We start from the raw sequence: 17,276 nt of genomic DNA, 5'->3' as shown, positions 1-17,276 counted from the left end.
GGAAGGGATAGATGAGTAATTTCCATCCAAACCCTTCTCCTCCCCATTTTCTCTCCCCCAAAATTACTAAAACCAAACACTCCTCCCACCCAAAAATTCTCCTACATACTCTCCTTGATTTTCTATAATTTCTATTTTCAATCCAACCAAATGTTAGTCTTAAGGTTTTTCTTTTCCTTACAAACGGGGGTGATGTTTTTGTGGAAGTTTATCATATTTATTTTACTATTCTCTTCCCATTTTCTCTCCAATTTTGGGGGTTGAAAAATAGTGGATCCGGGAGAAACAACTGATCTTACCATTTTCTCTTCCCAAAAATTACTCAAACCAAACGCCACTCCCACCCAAAAATCTCCTAGATTCTCTCCCCTATTTGCTCTCCTTATTTTCACTCTAACCAAAAGTAGCCATAAGATTTTTCTTTCCTTACAAATAGGGGTGATGTTCACGTGGAAGCTCATCATATTCAGTTTACTGAGGAAATCCCCTTACAATTCCATCATCTCGTTTTACTTAACCCACCCACAATCTTCAAGTCTAAAAATGCTTCCATATAATCTCATAAATTCTAGCTAATCATTAATGTTAGTACAAATGTAAGAAATAACATACAGTGTAAGATTACATACTACTTAACCATAAGATGTTCTTCCTATGTTTAATTGTGTTTGTGAACACACATGGCTTGCAAGAAACAATGTAATCCATTTGGCTATTCATCTTGCAAGTGAGATAAAATAAAGTCTCTCAGCTCCCAAAATCTTCTTGGCCAAACAACTCGGACTCATGCTCCCTTGTCACAATTCCAGTTGCGTCAGAATCAACTTTGATGCAGTTGTTTGTCCCACCACAAAGTTGTATTATTTGCTGTAATCATAAGGCGAAATCCTATTTGCTTGGATTGACTATTCTTCAAATGGGACTCTCTGTGGGCTGAGCCTGGCCCTTTTTCATTGTTCAAAAAAAGAGGAAAGTGGGTATCAAAGATTTGATATTGGGAGAAAATTCTCTTAAATGTGTTAGAGCCCATCCAATATGTCTTCTTTTCCGGACTGGTCTATCAATTGTTAGCCTTTAATTCTTGGGTCATTCTCACGTTTTGATGCCTCCCTATTGTATGGCCCGTTACATTGCATGTTGTGTGTTTCCTTTTCATTTCTTTTTGGGATTTATTCTCATCTTCAAACTTCCAAGTTCCAACCCCCGGTCTACACCAACCATTCATAATTTTATATCAGTAGCAGGGATTGAAATTCTATAGCTTCTTATTAAAATTTTAATTTATATACCGAATGATTCTATACGGTTTTTAAAAAGTGGTGAAACTGCTATTTATTTATTTATTTTTTTTAGATAAAAAATAGAAATTTTATTTGATAAAGTATAATAAACAGTACATGAGAACCCTATAACATCAAAACGAAAGTGTAAGTTCCAGTTAGCTCAATTGATAAAGCCTCTGATGATTATATAAGAGATTTGAAATTCAATCCCGCAAACTAAAAACAACAATGAGTAGAAAAACACCAATATGCAGAATACACTACTGTGTAGAAAAACAACATCGCGCAAAAAAATAACAGATACGCAGAAAAATTAGACCCCTGGACATACAATACCAAATAGCAACAGAAACACCCAAAACAAATCACTGAGCAGCTACCAGCCTCTGATACTCCTGCAGAAAACCAATTGCTCTATCAAGAATACCATTTGGATGGGTTTTGATATGCTCAAAATAAAATTTATTTCGAGCATTCCAAATTGCCCAAGCAGTACATCCCTTGAAGACAATCTTGACAAAGGCATTTGCAGAATCTGCATCTTTGTTCGATGAGCAAAGAGATCAAAAAGTTTTTCTTTATCCCATTGGCCCGTGCCATTATCAATCAACTCATTTACAAACAGGTTTGGCCGAGCCTCTCCCAAAAAGATTGGTTTATGTGTCAGCCATTGATGGTTTGAAACTTCAATGTACCTTCCATCACCCATCTTCCACTTAGAACCTTCCTTGATGACATCTCTAGCTGCCAATAGACTCCTCCAAACATATGAAGGGTTGCTGCCAATCTCCACATCCATAAAAGAGCATCTTGAAAAGTATCTTGATTTGTATACTTGATAAAACAAAGAGTGAATATTATGAATCAATCGCCAAGCTTGTTTTGCTTGCATAGCTAAATTAAAAGCTTGAATATCTCTACAACTCATACCACCTCTTTTCTTTCTACTGCAAAGATTTTTCCAATTGATCCAATAGATTTTCTTTTCATTCTTTGACTGTCCCCACTAGTATTTTGCCAATATGGAGTTAATAGCATCACATAAAGTCTTTGGGATTTTGAAAATACTCATAGAGTAGGTGGGAATGGCTTGAGCAACTGTTTTAATACATTGAAGTTTCAAACCATCAATGGCTGACACATAAACCAATCTTTTTGGGAGAGGCTCGGCCAAACCTGTTTGTAAATGAGTTGATTGATAATGGCACGGGCCAATGGGATAAAGAAAAACTTTTTGATCTCTTTGCTCATCGAACAAAGATGCAGATTCTGCAAATGCCTTTGTCAAGATTGTCTTCAAGGGATGTACTGCTTGGGCAATTTGGAATGCTCGAAATAAATTTTATTTTGAGCATATCAAAACCCATCCAAATGGTATTCTTGATAGAGCAATTGGTTTTCTGCAGGAGTATCAGAGGCTGGTAGCTGCTCAGTGATTTGTTTTGGGTGTTTCTGTTGCTATTTGGTATTGTATGTCCAGGGGTCTAATTTTTCTGCGTATCTGTTATTTTTTTGCGCGATGTTGTTTTTCTACACAGTAGTGTATTCTGCATATTGGTGTTTTTCTACTCATTGTTGTTTTTAGTTTGCGGGATTGAATTTCAAATCTCTTATATAATCATCAGAGGCTTTATCAATTGAGCTAACTGGAACTTACACTTTCGTTTTGATGTTATAGGGTTCTCATGTACTGTTTATTATACTTTATCAAATAAAATTTCTATTTTTTATCTAAAAAAAATAAATAAATAAATAGCAGTTTCACCACTTTTTAAAAACCGTATAGAATCATTCGGTATATAAATTAAAATTTTAATAAGAAGCTATAGAATTTCAATCCCTGCTACTGATATAAAATTATGAATGGTTGGTGTAGACCGGGGGTTGGAACTTGGAAGTTTGAAGATGAGAATAAATCCCAAAAAGAAAAGAAAAGGAAACACACAACATGCAATGTAACGGGCCATACAATAGGGAGGCATCAAAACGTGAGAATGACCCAAGAATTAAAGGCTAACAATTGATAGACCAGTCCGGAAAAGAAGACATATTGGATGGGCTCTAACACATTTAAGAGAATTTTCTCCCAATATCAAATCTTTGATACCCACTTTCCTCTTTTTTTGAACAATGAAAAAGGGCCAGGCTCAGCCCACAGAGAGTCCCATTTGAAGAATAGTCAATCCAAGCAAATAGGATTTCGCCTTATGATTACAGCAAATAATACAACTTTGTGGTGGGACAAACAACTGCATCAAAGTTGATTCTGACGCAACTGGAATTGTGACAAGGGAGCATGAGTCCGAGTTGTTTGGCCAAGAAGATTTTGGGAGCTGAGAGACTTTATTTTATCTCACTTGCAAGATGAATAGCCAAATGGATTACATTGTTTCTTGCAAGCCATGTGTGTTCACAAACACAATTAAACATAGGAAGAACATCTTATGGTTAAGTAGTATGTAATCTTACACTGTATGTTATTTCTTACATTTGTACTAACATTAATGATTAGCTAGAATTTATGAGATTATATGGAAGCATTTTTAGACTTGAAGATTGTGGGTGGGTTAAGTAAAACGAGATGATGGAATTGTAAGGGATTTCCTCAGTAAACTGAATATGATGAGCTTCCACGTGAACATCACCCCTATTTGTAAGGAAAGAAAAATCTTATGGCTACTTTTGGTTAGAGTGAAAATAAGGAGAGCAAATAGGGGAGAGAATCTAGGAGATTTTTGGGTGGGAGTGGCGTTTGGTTTGAGTAATTTTTGGGAAGAGAAAATGGTAAGATCAGTTGTTTCTCCCGGATCCACTATTTTTCAACCCCCAAAATTGGAGAGAAAATGGGAAGAGAATAGTAAAATAAATATGATAAACTTCCACAAAAACATCACCCCGTTTGTAAGGAAAAGAAAACCTTAAGACTAACATTTGGTTGGATTGAAAATAGAAATTATAGAAAATCAAGGAGAGTATGTAGGAGAATTTTTGGGTGGGAGGAGTGTTTGGTTTTAGTAATTTTGGGGAGAGAAAATGGGGAGGAGAAGGGTTTGGATGGAAATTACTCATCTATCCCTTCCCCCTACCCCTAAACTAAATAACTTTATTCCTTTTTTTTTTCTCCTTCATTGTTGAATGTTAGGGTTTTTTTTTTTTCAACAATACCTTTTTTTTTTTCTTTTATATAAAATATATATAAGTTATGAAATAGGGGTATAAAAGTAAATTTATACATACTTTATTTTTTATCACTCCACTTTTTCACTTCCAACCAAACACAAAATGAGAGGAATTAAAATCTCTTCTATCCCCTTTTATTTTCTATCTCCCCATTTCCCATCCCCTAACCAAACCCTAAGTGAAACTTAGATTGACCCAGTGTTAGGGTTAGCCAAAAACAATTCGATAGTTAAATCAACACCATAATACTTTGTGGATCTAAGTTCTTGATATAATGATTTTTTTTTTTTTTTAAAGGAATGGGGTTGGTTTTGGTGGGAATCACACCCAAATCTAGGCTTTTTAATGTGATAGAGATTGTTTCATTTGGTCGGCTAATGAGATGTACCCAAGGTGACAAGCTTAGTTTTCAAATAGGGACATGATCAATCACATAAATGAAATTGAAATTTGACAAGACAATAATCTTTAATGTGAAGGGAAGTCGGCAATTGATGAGACTATTTTTTTTTTTTTAAAAGATAATAATGCAGACTAGCTAGCTTTTGCGTGTAACAATTGACAAAAATTGTTTCATTCAGTTTGCTGGTGGAGTGTACCCTACGACAAAACATGTTGCAAATATGGACATGTTTAAATGGTTTAAGTGTGATTGAAAATTGGTGAGACACAATAACTACTAATATGAAGAGAAGTCAACACTCCGGTAACAATTATGAAGCAATTCCCTTTAAGAGAGCAATATAGATCGTTCAAATGGGAGATTCCTTTAGGCACATATTTGAGCTCTTCAAGGCATTCAATCCCATTTGAATGTGTGTGAAGTGACCTGGATTTTGTACTTGTTGAAGGATCTAAATATAGAACATGACAAAGCAGCGTTGTTGTTCAGTGATAGTGAGGCAGCAATCCACATAGGATCTAACCCTGTGTTTCATGAACGCACAAAACACATTGAAATTGACTGTCATATTGTGAGAGACAAAGTAGAGGATGGAGTTATAAGGTTGATGAATATTAGGAGCCATTCTCAATTGGCAGATTTATTGACAAAGGCCTTGAATCTAAGTCAGTTTACTGTCTTAATTGGCAAGATGGGAATCCTAAATATTCATTCTAGTGGTGTCCATCTTGAGGGGGAGTGTCAAAGATTGCAGCAGCAGCAGCAGCAGAGTATGCAGCAGCAGCATCAGTTGCAGCAGAAGTCAGACTTAGAAATAGAAGGCAACGACATGTAGCTTTGCATAATTCATTGTATAAACTGAATGTAGTTTAGCTATATTGTATATAATGTTTTAGTATTACACGTGAGAGAGCACGTGAGTTTTAGTTTTAGTGTTAAGTGAGTTAGTTAGAAGTTTGTTAATCTGTTAAGTTAGTAACCGTTCCTCTGTTTTGTATATAAAGGGCATAGCTGATGTAAACATTTCATTAAGTGAATAAGAGTTCTATTATCAACAAAATCTTATATACAATTGTTTTTTTAAGTTATATTGACCTGTAAATTTCTTTTATATATAAAAAAAAAAGGACTACACTAATTAATATTGCGATTGATGTCACTAGATGATATGGAATTCATCAAGTTACATGATATTGTAAGAAAACTTGATTCAAAATAATCAATAGAACATAATTCTTGCTCACAAAAGTAGTCATTCTCTTCATGATCATACCTGTTACAGTTGTATAGCACTTAAACACTCTCACCTGCCAATCACTTAAGTAAAACGCCACCGTTTGCCTTTAATTTTCCTTTCTTCTTTTGCTTGTAAACTCTGTCGTTTTGATCATCACTGCATCTGTGCTCTTCTTCTTCCTTCCTTTATGTCATCTTTCTCAGTTGCATTATCAACACAAAATAATTTTTTTTTTCATGCCACATAGACGTTTACTACAACATCAACATAAACTTAAAAAAGAACCCAAAAAAAATCACAAACTCCACATTTGGGATTGATATGGAGACATTATAAAGAAATTACGAAGAGGAGATTAAGGGTGCTAGGCAATGGCGACGGAGACACACCCAGCCGATGGTGCTGCCAATAAAGTCAACCCACTCAGCCTACGGCAACCCACTTTTCTTCTCCATATTTCCACGCTCTTCTCTCAAGTTCACTCACAATCCCAACTGCCAGTAACCTCTACCTCTCTCTCTCTCTCTCTCTGGCTTTTAATACTTTCATCGATCATCAAACACTTTTTTAATGCTTTTGAACTTCAGCTTTGGTTTTTTACTGGTTTTTGTTTCATTGACGATTGAACAAAAGGCCTCCATTTTGGTATTGTGTCGACATTAGCAACACCATTTTTGCACAAGCACGCTCCCAATGGAGGCTAAGGCTCTCCCTTCAAACTCTTAGAAGTTTTTACGATCACGACCACACCACCGTTCTGTTGGTTTTACCATATTTTCTTTTTCCATCAAACCCAATGAATTCTTACAAGATAGTTAGCTGGGTCTACTCCTTTACAAAAAATCTACTCCTTTACAATAGCATCAAAAAATAAAAGACATCTGGAGCTGTACCCAATACAAAAAACCACTATTGGACTCTTTGGGGTCCACTTAAGGGTGAGTTTGGTTCGGCTTTTTGTAAAAGTGCATAATGAAAAAGTTGAGTTTTCAAAAAGTGCATAATGAAAAAGTTGAGTTTCAAAAAGCTGAGTGTTTGGTAAAACTGTTAAAAAGTGCTTTTTGAAAAAGCTGAGTGTTTGGCTAGCACTTATAAAAGTGGCTGTTTGAATGGTAAATTACCAAAAAGGACAATGTATTATAAGGGAGTTTATTTCATACTTTTTTTTTTTTTTTTTAATGTGAGTTCATTTCATACTTAATTAAAAATCAACTACGTCATATACTTAAATAATAATAATAATTTTTTTTTTTTTTTTTTGAAGGAATGGGGTTGGTTTTGGTGGGAATCACACCCAAATCTAGGCTTTTTAATGTGATAGAAATTGTTTCGTTTGGTCGGCTAATGAGATGTACCCAAGGTGACAAGCTTAGTTTTCAAATAGGGACATGATCAATCACATAAATGAAATTGAAATTTGACCAATCACATAAATGAAATTGAAATTTGACGAGACAATAATCTTTAATGTGAAGGGAAGTCGGCAATTTGATGAGACTATTTTTTTATTTTATTTTAAAGATAATAATGCAGACTAGCTAGCTTTTGCGTGTAACAATTGACAAAAATTGTTTCATTCAGTTTGCTGGTGGAGTGTACCCTACGACAAAACATGTTGCAAATATGGACATGTTTAAATGGTTTAAGTGTGATTGAAAATTGGTGAGACACAATAACTACTAATATGAAGAGAAGTCAACACTCGGTAACAATTATGAAGCAATTCCCTTTAAGAGAGCAATATAGATCGTTCAAATGGGAGATTCCTTTAGGCACATATTTGAGCTCTTCAAGGCATTCAATCCCATTGAAAGGCAATGACAAGGGTGGTGGGTAAAATGGTGACGGAGGCTGAGCATCAAGGAGGCACTTCTGGATATTGTATTATTGTTTAGTCAAGGATATTACTAGGCATTGCACCCCACTAAACTCAACTTCAAGGCTTAAACATGACGTTCGACTTATAAGCCCTTCAAGGCTAGGTTTTAGGCTGATGGACTTGGCTTGTTGGGTTTACTCCCTCAAATGGCCCCTCATTTGTCACTTGCCCAAATCGAGGAGAAGGACAATTGAAATTTTGAGAAGCATGGATTATGTGAACAATTATGACTGTGTGATTATGTGCGTCCTCCCATTTCTTGTGAGACTATCACACCTAATAGCCTATTGTCATTTGTCAATTAGTGTGCGACTTGAGGTCACTCGCATACAATTGTTTTTTTAAGTTATATTGACCTGTAAATTTCTTATATATATAAAAAAAAGGACTACACTAATTAATATTGCGATTGATGTCACTAGATGATATGTAATTCATCAAGTTACATGATATTGTAAGAAAACTTGATCCAAAATAATCAATAGAACATAATTCTTGCTCACAAAAGTAGTCATTCTCTTCATGATCATACCTGTCACTTAATAGACTCTGCCATTAAGTAATCAATGAAAAATACTAATGGGCTAATAACCAAAATATTAAAGAAAGCTTGTAGAAACTGTTTTGAGAGAAAACTATATGCTTCAATTGATTAGAATGAAGAAGTAATTAAGTTACACTAAGTCTCTGCCTTATATACACGGTTACAGAGCAAAGAGGGAAACAAACTGATCTAACTAACTTTTAACAAACTAATCCACTCCTAATGTTACAGTTGTACAGCACTTAAACACTCTCACCTGCCAATCACTTAAGTAAAACGCCACCGTTTGCCTTTAATTTTCCTTTCTTCTTTTGCTTGTAAACTCTGTCGTTTTGATCATCACTGCATCTGTGCTCTTCTTCTTCCTTCCTTTATGTCATCTTTCTCAGTTGCATTATCAACACAAAATAAATTTTTTTTTCATGCCACATAGACGTTTGATACAACATCAACATAAACTTAAAAAAGAACCCAAAAAAAATCACAAACTCCACATTTGGGATTGATATGGAGACATTATAAAGAAATTTCGAAGAGGAGATTAAGGGTTGCTAGGCAATGGCGACGGAGACACACCCAGCCGATGGTGCTGCCAATAAAGTCAACGCACTCAGCCTACGGCAACCCACTTTTCTTCTCCATATTTCCACGCTCTTCTCTCAAGTTCACTCACAATCCCAACTGCCAGTAACCTCTACCTCTCTCTCTCTCTCTGGCTTTTAATACTTTCATCAATCATCAAACACTTTTTAATGCTTTTGAACTTTAGCTTTGGTTTTTTACTGGTTTTTGTTTCATTGACGATTGAACAAAAGGCCTCCATTTTGGTATTGTGTCGACATTAGCAACACCATTTTTGCGCAAGCACGCTCCCAATGGAGGCTAAGGCTCTCCCTTCAAACTCTTAGAAGTTTTTACGATCACGACCACACCACCGTTTTGTTGGTTTTACCATATTTTCTTTTTCCATCAAACCCAATGAATTCTTACAAGATAGTTAGCTGGGTCTACTCCTTTACAATAGCATCAAAAAATAAAAGACATCTGGAGCTGTACCCAATACAAAAAACCACTATTGGACTCTTTGGGGTCCACTTAAGTGCCAGTTTGTTTCAGCTTTTAGGGGCTGAAATGCACGTTTTGAAGAAAGCTAGACATAAACACACGTTTGGTTCAGCATAAACACAACTTTTGGATAAAAGTTGCGTTTGGGCCAAGGCATAAAATGCGCAAGCCAATTATGGAGCTTTGGAGGTCCATAAACAAAAAGTCCATGCGCGTTCTGAAGCTATCCGTTGGGCTCTTCCGGCAATTACCAAATTACCCTTGATTAAATCATCAGTTCTCACATTGTACCTCATTCCTCTCATCTCATCTTTCTGCTCTACCCTCTCAATAACAAATTTCCAAATCCAAACACAAAAAAAATCTATAACAAATTCCCAAATCAGCTAAGGGAAAAAAAAAAAAAAAAAATCAATCCCTTGCATGGGTGTTACAAAAGACAAGACATTGCTTGCAAACTTAGACTTATGATTCGTGGAAGAAGAGAAGTAAGCATGCGTCTCTGCTTGCTTGTGAACTTAGACTTATAACTCAGAACAATAAAAGTAAGCAAACATTTATGCTTTGCTTGTGAATTTGGACTTATAACTCATGTGGAACAAGAGAAGTAAGCAAACATTTATGCTTGCTTGCGAATATGGAATTACGTTAAGGCTAAAGTCCTAAAGTTGCAGGTTGGAACTTAGGGTGAGTTTGGTTCAGCTTTTTGTAAAAGTGCATAATGAAAAAGTGGAGTTTTCAAAAAGTGCATAATAAAAAAGTGCATTTTCAAAAAGCTGAGTGTTTGGTAAAAGCTGTTAAAAAGTGATTTTTGAAAAAGCTGAGTTTTGGTAGCATTATAAAAGTGGCAGTTTTAGGGGTAAATTACCAAAAAAGACAATGTATATATAAGGGAGTTTATTTCATACTTTTTTTTTTTTTGATTGGATGTAGAGTTTGTTTTCATACTTAAATCAACTGCTTTATCATACTTAAATCAATTTTCTCTTTCTAAAAAAAATTATTTTTTTCTCACCAATATTAGCTAATAATAATCTACCACTTAAGATTTATTGTGAAAGTATTGTGAAAATATTGTGATAAAAATTGATATTGATTTTAATTTTAACGTGCTATTAAAATTATTTTTTCTCTTTCTAAAAAATTATTTTTTTCTCACAATATTAGCTAATAATAACTTACCACTTAAGATTTATTGTGAAAATATTGTGATAAAAATTGATACTGATTTTAATTTGAACATACTATTAAAATAATTTTTTTCTCTTTCTAAAAAAATTATTTTTTTCTCACCAATATTAGCTGATAATAACCCACCACTTAAAATTTATTGTGAAAATAATGTGATAAAAATTGATACTAATTTTAATTTTAACGTGCTATTAAAATTATTTTTTTTCTCTTTCTAAAAAAATTATTATTTTTTACCAATATTAGCTAATAATAACCTACCACTTAAGATTTATTGTGAAAATATTGTGAAATATTGTATAAAAATTGATACTGATTTTAATTTGAACAAACTATTAAAATTATTTTTTTCTCTTTCTAAAAAAAATTATTTTTTTCTTTCTAACCAATATTAGCTAATAATAACTTACCATTAAAATTTATTGTGAAAATATTGTAATACTATTTCCTCCTTTTTTTTTTTTCTTTTTTTCCCTCTTTTCTTATCCTCCACACACGTACCCATTTTTTTTTTCTTTTTCCTTTTTTGTTTCTTTTTCCACNAGGGTGAGTTTGGTTCAGCTTTTTGTAAAAGTGCATAATGAAAAAGTGGAGTTTTCAAAAAGTGCATAATAAAAAAGTGCATTTTCAAAAAGCTGAGTGTTTGGTAAAAGCTGTTAAAAAGTGATTTTTGAAAAAGCTGAGTATTTGGTTAGCACTTATAAAAGTGGCAGTTTTAGGGGTAAATTACCAAAAAAGACAATGTATATATAAGGGAGTTTATTTCATACTTTTTTTTTTTTTGTTGGATGTAGAGTTTGTTTTCATACTTAAATCAACTGCTTTATCATACTTAAATCAATTTTTCTCTTTCTAAAAAAATTATTTTTTTCTCACCAATATTAGCTAATAATAATCTACCACTTAAGATTTATTGTGAAAGTATTGTGAAAATATTGTGATAAAAATTGATATTGATTTTAATTTTAACGTGCTATTAAAATTATTTTTTCTCTTTCTAAAAAATTATTTTTTTCTCACAATATTAGCTAATAATAACTTACCACTTAAGATTTATTGTGAAAATATGTGATAAAAATTGATACTGATTTTAATTTGAACATACTATTAAAATAATTTTTTTCTCTTTCTAAAAAAATTATTTTTTTCTCACCAATATTAGCTGATAATAACCCACCACTTAAAATTTATTGTGAAAATAATGTGATAAAAATTGATACTAATTTTAATTTTAACGTGCTATTAAAATTATTTTTTTCTCTTTCTAAAAAATTATTATTTTTCCACTAATATTAGCTAATAATAACCTACCACTTAAGATTTATTGTGAAAATATTGTGAAATATTGTAATAAAAATTGATACTGATTTTAATTTGAACAAACTATTAAAATTATTTTTTTCTCTTTCTAAAAAAAATTATTTTTTTCTTTTAAAAAAAATTTTTTTTCTCACCAATATTAGCTAATAATAACTTACCATTTAAAATTTATTGTGAAAATATTGTAATACTATTTCCTCCTTTTTTTTTCTTTTTTTTTCCCTCTTTTCTTATCCTCCACACACGTACCGCATTTTTTTTTTTCTTTTTCCTTTTTTTCTCCTCCACACAAGTACCCTTACACTTTTTTTTTTTTTTTACTTCTTTCCTCTTTTTTTGTCCCTACCATTTCCTCCAAACTCCAGAACGTTCCAGCTCTCCTTCTGGCTTCTTCCTTTTTTTCTTTTTTTTTTTTTTAAGCACTTCCTTTCTCCCTTACTAAAAATATACCCTTACTCTTTTCTTTTTTTTTCTTTTTTTTTTCCTTCTTTCTCTTTTTTTCCTTTACTCTTTTCTACTCTTTGTTTTTCCCAAAACGTTCCACAGACTCACAGAGCTCTCCTTCAGTCCTTCTTCATCTTTTTTCCCCCTCTTAGAACATCGTGCCTACTACATATGCATAGCAATCCTATATATAGTAGAACTTCTAGGTGAGTTCTACATGAGATTTACTTTAACAAAATTGAAATTGAGGTTGACTTGAAGCTTTCCTAGGTGTGTTTCAAAGCCAAATTTGGATTTGTGTTTCTGTAAGCATTGATAAATAGTTTTGCAAAGTTATTTAGTATGTGTGTGTATTATTCTAACACTATTCATAAATAGTGGGTTGCTTTACTTGCTTAAAATTTGTCATACATATGTTAAATGTAGTAAAATTTTATTGCACTTGAAATAACACTATAATTGTGTTTGTGAGGGATATATTACTCCTAAATGTTTGGTTTATGTCACATTTAATGTAACTTTGATAAAAGATATATCGTGTTTTTTTTTTTATAAATGACTTTTCTCTTGAATCCAAGCTTTTATTTAATATCTATTATTGTTTAATACATGCAAAACTTCTAAATAATTAGCTGTCATTTACTATTAAATTTATAAGATTGGTGGTTTACTTTTAATGCCTAAGCACCTTGACATTAGTAAAGAATAATATATCACTTTAATTTTTGGTAAGCATGATAGTTGTAGGAAAGAAATTTATTCTAAGAGTGTGTTTATCAAAAAAATATTATGGAACAACCAAAAAAAAAAAGAAAAAAGCATTGAGCAATGTAACTTTTGTAAAGGTTACCTGAAGTCTAACTTGATCCTAATTCCTCAATTTTTTCATTTTGCCCCGTACTAATAGTAAGATAGTTTACATTTGCTCCAACCATTACCAAATCTTTTTTTTTCCCTATTTACTCCTAACTTTTTAGGAGCATTCCCATTAATAAAAACAAAAAAAAAAGAAAAAAAAAATCACAACTAAAAAAAAAAAAAATCAGTTAGAATGACTCCCATCGATATCAATAATTTGAGCATTATATAACATTGTCTTACATTCCAAAACAATAAGTTAAAGGTATATTTTACAATCAAATCACTCAACAGAATACCTACCCCCATCTGCGCTATTTCTCAAAAGGACTAGTCACAATTGAGGGTTCTTATAGTTGTTAATAAAGGCTAGTTTAACCCAATATATGCCCAATGTGGAACTCAATATCACACACCCACATACACACAATCAATCAAATTGAGAATCTTTTAGGTGTAGGCTTTTCTTTGAGGAACAGTAGACTATTTGTAAGATTTGGTGACTATTGATCCAATAGACTACTAGATCCCAAAAAAAAAAAGTATATATATATATATATTGTGGGTACCTAGGATGTACGCATCCTTGGCATGTCCTTCAACGTCCTAGGACGTCCTTGAACGGTTTTCGCAACATCCTAGGCATGCATGGCAACGTCCTAGGATGTCCTCGGACGGTGTCCTAACGTCCTAGGCATGCTTGGCAACGTCTTAGGCATGTTTGGTAACGTCCTCGGACGGTGTCCTAGGAGTCCCACATCAGAGGAAAACCCCCCCACTTGCTACCTAATAAGCTGTGAAGCAAAGGGAGTAGTATACCATCGGTTTATAGTTATTCGAATAAATATAAACCGATGGTACACTACTCCCTTCGCTTCACAGCTTATAAGGCAACAAGTGGGGGGGTTTTCCTTTGATGTGGGACTCCTAGGACACCGTCCGAGGACGTTACCAAGCATGCTTAGGACGTTAGGACACCGTCCGAGGACGTCTTAGGACGTTGCCATGCATGCCTAGGACGTTGCAAAAACCATCCGAGGACGTCCTAGGACGTTGAATGACATGCCAAGGATGCGTACATCCTAGGTACCCACAATAAAAGGGCCCTTTTATTGTGGGTACCTAGGATGTACGCATCCTTGGCATGTCCTTCAACGTCCTAGGTTGAATGACATGCCAAGGATGCGTACATCCTAGGTACCCACAATAAAAGGGCCCTTTTATTGTGGGTACCTAGGATGTACGCATCCTTGGCATGTCCTTCAACGTCCTAGGACGTCCTCGGACGGTTTTCGCAACGTCCTAGGCATGCATGGCAACGTCCTAGGACGTCCTCGGACGGTGTCCTAACGTCCTAGGCATGCTTGGCAACGTCCTAGGCATACTTGGTAACGTCCTCAGACGGTGTCCTAGGAGTCCCACATCGAAGGAAAACCCCCCCCCCCACTTGCTACCTTATAAGCTGTGAAGCAAAGAGAGTAGTGTACCATCGGTTTAGTTATTCGAATAACTATAAACCGATGGTACACTACTCCCTTCGCTTCACAGCTTATAAGGCAGCAAGTGGGGGGGTTTTCCTTCGATGTGGGACTCCTAGGACACCGTCCGAGGACGTTACCAAGCATGCCTAGGACGTTGCCAAGCATGCCTAGGATGTTAGAACACCGTCCGAGGACGTCCTAGGACGTTGCCATGCATGCTTAGGACATTGCGAAAACCGTCCGAGGACGTCCTAGGACATTGAAGGACATGCCAAGGATGCGTACATCCTAGGTTCCCACATATATATATATATATATATGATCATACCAAAATACATAAAATTGGTCCTCCGTTCCTTTTCACAAGTGAAGCTATTTTGTATTTCTAGCACGAGTCAAATATCTTATATTGCCAAGGATTTCTAGCTTTGATAGAGGTAGGGCTGTAAATGAGCTGTGCTTTACCAATTAGTGCATATTTGAACTTGGCTTGTAAGTAAAAGTCAAAAACTTGAGTTTGTCTCGAGCACGTGATAAGCCTAAAATAATATTTGAGCTTGAGATCGTGGGAAAGCCAAAAAGTTTGAGCTTGGCTTGATTAAGCCCAAACTCAAGCTTAAGTTAAGATTTTGAGCTGGAGATCTAACAAAATTACATTATCAAATGCTTAAATCTCCAAAATCAAGTTTAAAAAAAAAAAATAGTGTACTCATTTTATCATGCTTCTAGTCCTATTTATGATTAGCTATTGTTAAAATTACAGTTTTACATGATTAAATTCATTCATTCATTCTTTGTCTATAGTTTTAGCATTTATTCAAAACACAATTTTTGCAAGCAAAAGAAAACTTCAAAATTGATTTTCCACAGAGAAATTAAGCAATAAAAAAATGCTACTAGACACAAAAGCAATTCTCACACCACTTTCTCTATTTTGTTTTTTTCCTTTGTGATGTTCTTTTCTTTTTCTAAATAAATTGGATGTTATAATGTTTGTGCATGTGATAAAAGATGGAGCTACTTCAACATTTTTGCCATCCAGAACATCCCTTGGTCTTCAATGAAGATGAGAGACAAGAACAGTACTGTTATGGGTGTTGGGAACTAATATTTGGTCCTAGTTATAGGTGTATACAATGTGATATATTTATGTACCCTCATCATAAGTCATGTGCAGAACTACCCCTTGGATTGTACCACCCTTTGCATCCAATACATCCTCTTGTTCTCTATAATGAAAGGACATATCAATATGAAGAATATGGCAAATATGAAGAATATAGCAAATATGAAGAATATGGAAAATGTGAACTCTGTAAAGAAACTCATGGTGAATACACTTATCGATGTTACTATTGCAACTTTAACCTTCACGTCAGATGTGCTATTTTACAACTTAAAGCCAAATTCCATGACCACCCATTGACTCCCATTGGCAAGTCAATCATGTTCACTTGTGACATTTGTGGCAAAGAAGGAAAGGGTATCCCTAATCTGTGTGCTCCATGCAGTCTTTGGATTCATAGAAGTTGTGCTTTTTACCCACAAAGAATCAAAGTTATACGTCACAGGCACCAGCTCCACCTCACCCATTCTTCCCTTGAATTCCATCAAACTAAGTCTCGATTTTGTCAACTTTGTGTTCAAAAAGTGGACACACGCTATGGGCTTTATTATTGCTCCAAATGCAATTTTGTTGCCCATCTTGATTGTTCTTTGGACACGAGAAACCTGGAATACATAAATTTTTTGGAACATGAAGACGAAGATGAAGATTCAGAGCTCGATGAATCAGTTGACTTAACAACTTACAAAGTCAAAAAATTCATTGAAAGAGAGGATGGAACTCAAATAGCCACAGAAATCGCACACTTTAGTCATGATCATGACTTAAAGTTTGTTAATGAGGCTCAAAATAACCAAAAATGCAATGGGTGTGCACGATCTATTGATCCAATAGACTACTAGATCCCAAAAAAAAAAAAAAAAAAGTATATATATATATATATGATCATACCAAAATACATAAAATTGGTCCTCCGTTCCCTTTTCACAGATGAAGCTATTTTGTATTTCTAGCACGAGTCAAATATCTTATATTGCCAAGGATTTCTAGCTTTGATATAGGTAGGGCTATAAATGAGCTCTGCTTTACCAATTAGTGCATATTTGAACTTGGCTTGTAAGTAAAAGTCAAAAACTTGAGTTTGTCTCGAGCACGTGATAAGCCTAAAATAATATTTGAGCTTGAGATCGTGGGAAAGCCAAAAAGTTTGAGCTTGGCTTGATTAAGCCCAAACTCAAGCTTAAGTTAAGATTTTGAGCTGGAGATCTAACAAAATTACATTATCGAATGCTTAAATCTCCAAAATCAAGTTTTTTAAAAAAATA

At 34.2% G+C, this 17,276-nt stretch overlaps 1 protein-coding gene across 1 annotated transcript; it reads left to right on the top strand.

Moving 5' to 3' along the window:
- The first annotated feature begins 15,896 nt into the window (after nucleotides 1-15,896).
- On the top strand, nucleotides 15,897-16,853 carry LOC136067580 (uncharacterized). The gene has a single exon (XM_065773670.1). It carries the CDS (start codon nucleotides 15,897-15,899, stop codon nucleotides 16,851-16,853), a length of 957 nt encoding a protein of 318 aa, XP_065629742.1.
- Nucleotides 16,854-17,276: the final 423 nt, after the last annotated feature.

The sequence above is a fragment of the Quercus suber genome, unplaced genomic scaffold (genome assembly GCF_002906115.3).
Source record: "Quercus suber isolate HL8 unplaced genomic scaffold, Cork oak 2.0 scaffold_6, whole genome shotgun sequence".
NCBI lineage: Eukaryota > Viridiplantae > Streptophyta > Magnoliopsida > Fagales > Fagaceae > Quercus > Quercus suber.
Note: the sequence above shows the minus strand (reverse complement) of the source record. Positions and strands in the feature narration are given on the sequence as shown.

Bases quoted from the DNA above. Each gene is read 5' to 3' on its own strand.
- LOC136067580 (XM_065773670.1), top strand. From the start codon at position 15,897: ATGGAGCTACTTCAACATTTTTGCCATCCAGAACATCCCTTGGTCTTC.